The sequence below is a fragment of the Ixodes scapularis genome, unplaced genomic scaffold, assembly GCF_016920785.2.
Source record: "Ixodes scapularis isolate PalLabHiFi unplaced genomic scaffold, ASM1692078v2 PGA_scaffold2__306_contigs__length_199485367, whole genome shotgun sequence".
NCBI lineage: Eukaryota > Metazoa > Arthropoda > Arachnida > Ixodida > Ixodidae > Ixodes > Ixodes scapularis.
The window spans coordinates 127,119,078-127,128,037 of record NW_024609857.1 but is presented as its reverse complement, the minus strand read 5'-3'; the positions used below and the strand labels follow the sequence as shown (position 1 = coordinate 127,128,037).

General features: G+C 41.1%; 1 protein-coding gene across 1 annotated transcript in view; it reads left to right on the top strand.

The window, feature by feature from the left end:
- Positions 1-2,538: 2,538 nt before the first annotated feature.
- The window catches only part of LOC8032619 (glutamate receptor ionotropic, kainate 2), a 96,557-nt gene continuing 90,135 nt past the window's right edge, over positions 2,539-8,960 (top strand). Inside the window, exon 1 of the mRNA XM_029974972.3 lies at positions 2,539-2,760. Coding sequence (XP_029830832.2) covers positions 2,673-2,760 — 88 coding nt within the window. The 5' untranslated portion in view covers positions 2,539-2,672. The remainder of the gene's footprint in view (positions 2,761-8,960) is intronic.

The following is an 8,960-nucleotide window of genomic DNA, read 5'->3' as shown; positions in this document are numbered from 1 at the left end:
CTTGATTTCAACCGCGGCTGCAATATAGCCAGAACTCCCATGGTTTAGAAATAATTGAAAGTGTGAAAGGAAGCATGTAAAGACCGTGTCTATACGTTCATCCAAAAGTGGTCAGCGGCGCTATGTTGGATAAAGTCACTGCATGGGCGATATGCGGTGTTAGGGCTGTCAACTGTGTGAACAAACTTTGGACAGCTGCGGACTAATTTGGCATCGTCAATTTAATCCCAATCAGATGCTCTGCACAGACTCGCCTGCCTCCTGCCCATTATTCTGATCAGGATGGCCGCTTCTCTGCATTCAGGAATCTCCTGGGCCAATCTCTCCGTGAATTTTTTCTACAGATGTAGGCAGGCGGCTCTCGGTTCCAGCTTTGATACACTCGTAAATGTCTGTCTTGTTTAGCGAACCATTTAGTTATTTAAATAAAAAATCTTTACAGTTTAACAGCGTTGTGGCATTCGCTTACCGGAAGACTGTTCGTTTCCGGCTCGTTCAAGAAAAGTAAGGCTTAGATTTTACCACTGATTATCCTCTATCGAGTTAGCCCAAAGTAATATAGTTGCTGGTGAAATAGTGCCATGTTCGGCAGCTGCGTTAAACATTTGTGTTAGGCGTACCTCCGATAACAGAGATAAACCCGAATTGCCTTTCAAAAACCCACCGATGTTCCAAGCATCGTCGTTGACAAGATAAGAACGGCAGGAGGTAGCTTCCGTTGTCCCTACTCCAGTGCGATCATCCTGGCTTCGACAACGCTTAAGCGTCTAGTGAATCTGGAGCAAGTGCGCGCAGCCAAAGCAAGCCTAAAGAGCGTGCTAAAGGCTGGACGTTCGAAAGAAACACCCTGTCGCACTCGTTCTGCCATTGATTATACTAGGCTTCTTAAATGATCAGTGACCAAAAAGAGTCATGCTGCACTCTGAAGTAGAGCTCCAGAGTGCAGCCAGTTTGTGGCTTGCCAAATAATATCTAAAGTGTGTGTCGTATATTTCAGAAAAAAAGGTTATAAAAGCTTGTTTAAACAATTTCACATTGAATGCTCAATCCGACGGGCGCCAATGGCGCACGGTCATAACTCGTGTGCTGACCTGCTGCATTGGTTAAATTGATTCATTAGTGTTTAGTTTGTTTTATGCATTTATCGTTGTCACATGGCACTTTAGCAATTATTCTGATAAAAACATATACTCTCCTAAAAGAGTTGGAAGCACGAAGACTGACCCGTTACGGTCTGTGATTAGAGGCGACTTATTTGAGGCGAGTTGTTCATTCTAGCTAGGGGATACATTTTGGGACAACTCCTGATATTGTAACAACGATAAAATAGTGAAAACATCATGACAAGGTCGTTTTTTTTTTTTACATCTGTTATCAATGGACTTACCAAGAACGTTGCGATAAAGTAAGCATTCCCCAGCCGAAGATTGTGAGTCAAGTAAGAGGGCAACTCATTTAACTTGTTGTCCAGACAATATAACAGAAGGAGGTAAAGCAGTATTCAATTTCAGTGATATTGTATCTTAAAGGCAATCCACCAATAAGTTCAAAGAAAACAAATATTGAATTTTTATAGAAACTTAAGCTTGAATGTGTGAAGGATTTAGGTTTTTCATACCTTTAAAGAAAAAAAAATTAGCCATTTTGAGCTGGTTGTCTTAGAAACACAACAACGAAAAAAAAAAAAAAAAAAACGTCAACCAATACTTATTTGCCGTGAATGTTAAGGTTAGCACTACTTACACAAATTTATTTTTAAAATAAATGAAACTGGCCTTTTCAACAAAAATTTACCTTAAGTCTGTAAAACTTTTAGTGTTCGATCAAGTTTGGAGTAAGATATAAGTAGCTTCATAAAACCCCCTTACAGAAGCAATATATCTTCAGAAAGCTTATGTTTGAGGCTACACACTGATGGTGGCTCTATGTCTTAGTTCATATCGGCTCAGTTTCTATGGCAATCTGAATTTGAGGCAAAATTTCTCGGGATAACAAGATCTCGATTTTTGTAAAATAAATAACCATACACGCTAAAAATAAACCTTTTTTTTTTTTTTTCAAACGTAGTTCGTAATCGTCTTTAAAAGTTGAAAAATATTTGCATTCTGAAGAAACTCAGCAGTTTCTCAACAACGGCCAAATTTGCGGGAAAAAATCAAATCGAGTAATTGAGGTATTTCACAAGGTGCCACTGAGTTTGAATATTTTAAAGTGCCTATTCGTTTATCCTAGAACTTTAAGCTATTACCGTACATTTTTTTTTTTATCTGTACACCCTCCCCTCCCGCTCCCCTCCCCCCGGACAATCTTGGCCGAATTCAAATGAAACCACCCATTTACTCTTGCTTTTCCCACCGCCGAATCCGAACGAAAAACTAAACTTGACTGACTGATTCAAACAACGTGGCGAGCCTGACAGACCGCTATGCTTCAGCATCACGCACCCCTCAACTCCTTCCTTCCGAAGGCCATAGTTTCAGTTTGGTAGACGGCCCCAGCCAAGGCAGACTCCGCCCTCCACCTCACCCCCTCTCACCCGAGACGCGAATAGAACAAGGACCGGCAGCTCGCCTCCGGGGTTTACGTCCCGGCATCTAGAAGACATGGGCTTCGCGCGTCGTTTTTTGCACGGTGCAGAACGGTGAAGAGGCCGACAATATCAACGCCCCGCCATGGCTGCCGGAGTTACAATCTTGCTGTTCGTTGTCGCCGCAGGCCTCACCCGCAACACTCTGGCCTTTCCCGAAGTCATCAAAATAGGCAAGTCGAAGGGCCCTTGGCTCGAGTGTGTAATTCGATGCCACCAGCCATATTCGGCTCTCCTCCAAGTCACTGCAAGTGGACGAGGTTACGCGTTTCGCAAAGGCATATTTAATTCGGATGCATTGACGTTGACGTCACACAGATGCAATGGCCGTGAAAGATGCAACGCAGGCCAAACCTTCTGAGGAGAGGCGAGCATATCCATGGTGTGCGTTTCCTTCATACGGGCTGCACTTTCCCTACGGTACTTAAACCGAATTGTGACCTTCTAAAGAAAATCTATACGTGCACTGTAAAGTTGGCCGTGATTTCTTTTCAGCTTAAGAACTGCAACTGTTTCTAACTACTTGGGCGTATCGTAACGCTAGTACTATTAGAGTGTCGCCGCTTACATAGATTTCCGAGTGCCCCCACTTTCATGAACGTGACCGATATGTCTTCAAAACTCTCACATTAAGACGTACAATAATTTTCCTTCTTTTTTTTAGGAACACGTTGGATATTTAAATAAAAACGGGAAGGTCATCCAAGACCCTCGATGGTTATGACCATTAACTTTATGAAGATTAAGCCCAATTATCTAGACAGGACGTAAAATTTATTTATTTTACGCTATATAATAACTGTTGTCACTATCTGGAAATTTTTATCAAAATAACGATATTCCTCAGAGTGACGTTTTTCGGCTTATTCGGGACTTGCGGAAAGCACAAAAAATAAAGATCAATTTAGAATTTTTATTCATACTTCGTATTATTCGCTCACACAGAAGGTTAGTATCAACTTTATAAGTTCCTCGTCGGTGATTAAATTTCGCGTAATATTTATCGCCATCTTTTATATGCGATTTTTTTTTTTTTTTTTTTTTTTGGTAATTGAAGGAAGACGTTTCGAAACTACACGACACGAGAGGGCCGACGGGAGGGCGCACGACGCGAGAGCGCGAAACCGATTAAGCCCGCGCCAGGAAAGCGAGAAATATTTTGACTGGCGATATAAACCACGTGTACGACCCAATCGTACAACGCGTTAGAAAGACGGCCGAACCGAACATATACCTCTAAGATTCATTTCGGTGCCCGAATCTGTCCGGGACTGTTTTGTACAAAATCATTTTAAACCAGGATTTTTTTTTTTTTTTTGCCTTCTCCTGTTGGTGCCGTGAAAGGTTTAAAAGATAGCACTATTAATAGCCAAATTTCGCTATTTGCTTGGTGTCAAAATCTGGCGATGGTCACAGCCTAGGGAGTTACTTTTGTGAGTATTTTCAATCCGTACTTGGAATCGGCGGGAAATACCCCCTAAATCAAATCTAAATAATAAAACAAAAATTGTTTCTGCATTTTTGTACGTATACCTACAGTTTCTAATATCACAGTGACACAGTTTCTGAGAAGAACGCGCACAGAACTGTCTCATCAATTCAGTTGACCCGGCGAAACCCGACCTCTTAGACACTTCCCCACTCTCTCTCTCTAAAAAAAAGGGCTCATCTTACACCTTTTGTCCCGTATAACGCGCCCCAAAACTTCAGCTCGACGTACAGCGCACCGACCACGAACAGACGCCGCAAACTTTTCGGAGGGGCTTGATAACAGTGAGATATACCTCATTAAACAGATAAACTACGTATCGAAGACTACAGAAAAAAAATACTGAGGTGTTGCCGTAGGGCTAAGAAAACCCCGATCACTTTCTTTTTAGTCAGTAACACGTACATTAGCTATTTTAATAAGTTGTATGTATGACGTCAGCGCGCTGACCGTTGAACTGAAGTTTTGGGCTGTCTTATATGAGACAAGGGGGCGCAGGAATATACCCGTTTTTTCCGAGAGTACATCGCTATTAAATAGCCCATTTCCTTAAAAGTGGGCGCCATCTAGTAGCTACTACATGAGTTATTCGAGTCCGCCATTAGGGGGGCACGTTCTCTGAGCCTGTATTGGACACGAGATCTGTGTCAGAGTTCGGTGAAAGCTCGGATCTAATCGAACGCCTCGTGCTCACAACAATGGCGACCACCAGTGTTGCTGGGGGTGCTTCTTGAAAAGGGTCTATAGTGGGAGCTTAGGTGGCTGTATAATCGCGAATACAATACTCAGAACATTCCACAGCGCGCACATGCACCGTTCTCGTGTCCCGGTGCGCTCGTGTGGCGCGCTCTTCCGTCGGCGCTCTCGGTGTGACGTGCGGGCTCGAGGTATACGGCCCTCTGACGCTATTAAAGTAATTGACTGCAAATTATACGAAAGATAGTGACTTATCGGATCAGGTTGATAAACTGGGAGGACGAACTAAATGAAAAAAATCTATTTTCTTTCAACGTTTGAATGCGACTTATTTGCAGCTATTTAATAAAACCAATGCAGTCACTTCGTTTTTTTTTTTTTGTTTTTTTTTTCTAATGTTTCCACGACCCTGTTTCAATATTGTTTTGATCGAAAACACGCTCCTTGGCTAAACTTCGGGCTATAAAGTCTTACTTATAGCGTACTATCGCAGAAAATATCATCATGAGCAACTCCCTCTATAATGTATTGGCGTACCTAAAGCCCCTTGATAAAATTTACGCTTTCAAGTAACGCCAACCATTGTTGTAGGAACGTGCAAGACACGTGCCAGGAGTGGGTGCACCGCCGCCATTAGCTTCCAATGGTCGCTCATTTCAGTGCTGCGCCGCCATTTGCTTCCAAGGGCTGCTCGAGACACGGGCCTCGCGCGTTGGCGCATTTGACGCTACTTGCAAGACAGACGCAAACCCATTGAGGGGCTTTAGGCGTACCTATCCTCTTTCCAGAAGCTTCAGATCAAACTAGGGCTGGAACGCGAGACTTAGGTTCCAATATTCGTAATCTGCAATATATAGATCACATCGAGTGCTCAAGCTTCTTTTGTTTGGGAGGTATCTTCCAGTCACACGCATTCTTATACGTTTGTTCCGTGCTTATTGTTTGCACATCAAACATTCGTAGTCGACAGATAGTATTTTTGTATTCACAACAGTGATGCGCCAATATTTATTAGACTTTAACAATTCTTTCTTGACCATATATTAACAGGATTGTTTTGTTTTGTGCAATTACCTTTTTTTTCTGCTGTTCTTTTGAGATACAAAATAGCTACAATGACTTTTCATTGAGCCTGCTCTAAGGTTTCTTTTTTTTTTTTTCTTACATAAATGTTCATTTTTAGTACGCATAAATCTGTCAGACATTTTTTTTCCCTGTACTTTTATTTTTATACAATTGTGCGTACTTGTTATAAACTACTGGGGATAGATCTGCCTCCGTAGCAGATATTCCTTTCGTCTCTACCTCCCTAAGGGGCTTCATTCGTGAAAATTCAAATACACGTCAAACTGTAACAAGGAAAGAAAAAAAAAAAGAATGCGCGTTAGAATTTATGGTTCGAGTAAAGTAACCGCTCGAACATTTTCCGCTTTTGGCGTATGATCTGTCGCATTCATCATCTTCGGTGTGTGCGGTGCAAAAATGCACCCGGTATATAATCTATCTCACCAGGTGACTACGGACCGCTTTTATCTACATTATAGATGCGCTTAGAATGCGCTTTGCGTAGTAATTTACGTACCGCAGTCATATTTCTTACTCAACTCGTTTAACTTCTAAAACTTTTTTAAATTACTCTGTTCTTTGGTTCAATGCCCCAGCACCAAACGGCTGAAAACGGCAGCACTAAAACGTAACAAACAGAAGAAGTCGTTGAAGCTACATGAAAGAAATAGAAGTACGACAAGAAAAACCCGCCGTCAACGTTTCTTGGCTTCTGGATTCGCAGTGTTTAGAAGAGGCATATAAAAAGAAAAAGAGATAAAGGACCGCGCCATTGATAAGAGCAACGACGCGTTGGGAGGAATGCCGGATGCCTAAGAACTAAAAATTTCAGTCACACAGGGGGACGGTTATGCCCACGATATGTGGATATTAAGCAGATATAGCGATACCCTGAGTACCCTCACAAATTGTACATTTCCTATAAAATCGATTAAAGGGGAGAGTTTGTTGATTCTACAGCAAAATATACGGTCAAAGTTGAGAACGGCGTGAAACAAAACTTCCTAACCTCGGTCGGTTAAGATATGCGCCATATCTATGATGTTGTTTTGTTTCTTTGTTTTTTTTAAGATAGAAAATATTTAAAACAGGAAGTTCACTTGGAAATAAATATTTTCTTGAAGAATAAAGTTCTTGATCACGGCGGATATCAGGGCACAAGTATAAAGAAATATTTAGTGGGCTAAATTTACTAGAAATCGATAACTAACGGTTTAACTATTAATTCTACCTGGTAGATTTTAATTTAATTTGTGATTCGCAGCCTTCAGTCATGCAGGCTAATTAAGTTAATAAAGTTTAGAAACGAAAAAAAAGAACGAAACGTACAAATAACATTACTCTCGAAACACTGTGACACATTGAACCCACTTCAAGGGCGGTGTGCCACCTAATCATTCTCCCCTCCTAGAGTTCTATTCTTTTTACTCGGAGACTTCGCAGAATTCTGATGCAGCTCATAATATCTGAAGTGCTTTTCAAGGCGCAGCTATTACCAATTTGCATGAATCTTTTTTCGCGCCGAAATAAAAAAGAAGAAAAGAGCACTGGATCTTAAGACTTCTAGCTTTTAAAATTTTAACGAATCATGATTTCCATATTTCACAAAACACAAATATAGCCCCATATCTATTGGAGAGAATTGACAACGCTTGCGTTTTCACAATATTAACTTTTTGTTTCTGGTGTAGCTTCTTTGGCAAACAAAGAACTGTAAATTCTGTCGTATTACTTACCCAGTTAACATTTGCTGTGTAACAATATTCAACATTTAGACACTTCATACGGAACTGTCCCTCAATTTGATGTTAGTTAACTCTCTAAAAGTAAACTTTTAGCTACAGTTCTCGAATTTTTTAACATCTTATATTATACAAACAAAACATTCTTTTTTTTTAAGTTGAAGATAGCTTAGAGTTTTGAAAGCTTCCAGATTTGTAGTCTTTTTTTTAGGCCATAACTGGGGCGCAGAAATGAAGAAACAAAAACACGTGTTGAGAGTATTAAAATCTTTGGCACGGCAGAAGGTCCCTACCAGTTTCCCCACGTAATCCCAATTTTAGTTAAGTCAGCACCGCGCGATGAAATACTTCCCTCAAATAGACTGGACTGTGTGGTCATGAAACAAATGTGTCTCAATTCAATTACGCCAGTCCTTAATATTGCGTATGTCTTAAACAAATCTACATTATTATATGAGAAAGTATGTAAGAGCGTGCATTTCCAATATTCTATTTTTGATAAACATATCCCACATTAAGCCCTGTGCTTGTTATTATTATCATTACTATTATTATTATTATTATTATTATTATTATTATTATTATTATTAGATTATTGCTCTGATGCAGAAAATACGAAACACTAAAACTATAATATTCACCTGAAACTTTTTCTTCTTTTTTTTAATTCTTCTACCTACAACGTGAAGCAAACGGATCAATGGCGGTATGAAGGTACACTGCATCAATTGGTTTCTGAACGTGTTAAGCTAAGATTTTGTACAGGGGTGGACAAAGAATGTGCGTAAAGCTTATCAACATTTCACTGAACTACCTTACCTGAGTGAAAACTTAGTTTGAAAACATGAAATCCACACCTACGGCGTCCGTTTGCCAACGAAAGGCGTCAGGCTCGCGCAACAGATGATAGATGGAAACAGTGCTCTCCGCGTCGACTGTAGGGGTCGGCGACGAAGGCACCAAATACCGCATTTTTAGTGTTAGCTTCGGTGATGACACCAGTGTTGTCGGTGTAGGTTTCCCTCCTCGTTGAGGCGCCTCACACAGCGTAAAATCCAAGGGGAGAAAGGAGGTCGCCGCCAAAACTCCGCCCGAAAACGTCGGTGAACTGTTTCGTCCTCTTGCGCTCCCCGCACCAGAAATCAAACTTCAACCGCTCGTTGGGAGCTAATCCCACCATGAAAATGACTTACACCCCAAAACAGCACGGTTAAAAGTTGCAGACAAGAAAAACGACGCCGTAACAACCGGAGAGTGGGAAGCAGACGACCACATACAGCTGAAACTGACAATTTGAGCAGAAAAATAGCGCATCGCATCTGGCTAAGAACATTCGTATGCTATTGCAGAGGTCGAGAGAAGCGCCCCTAGTAGCCTCCTG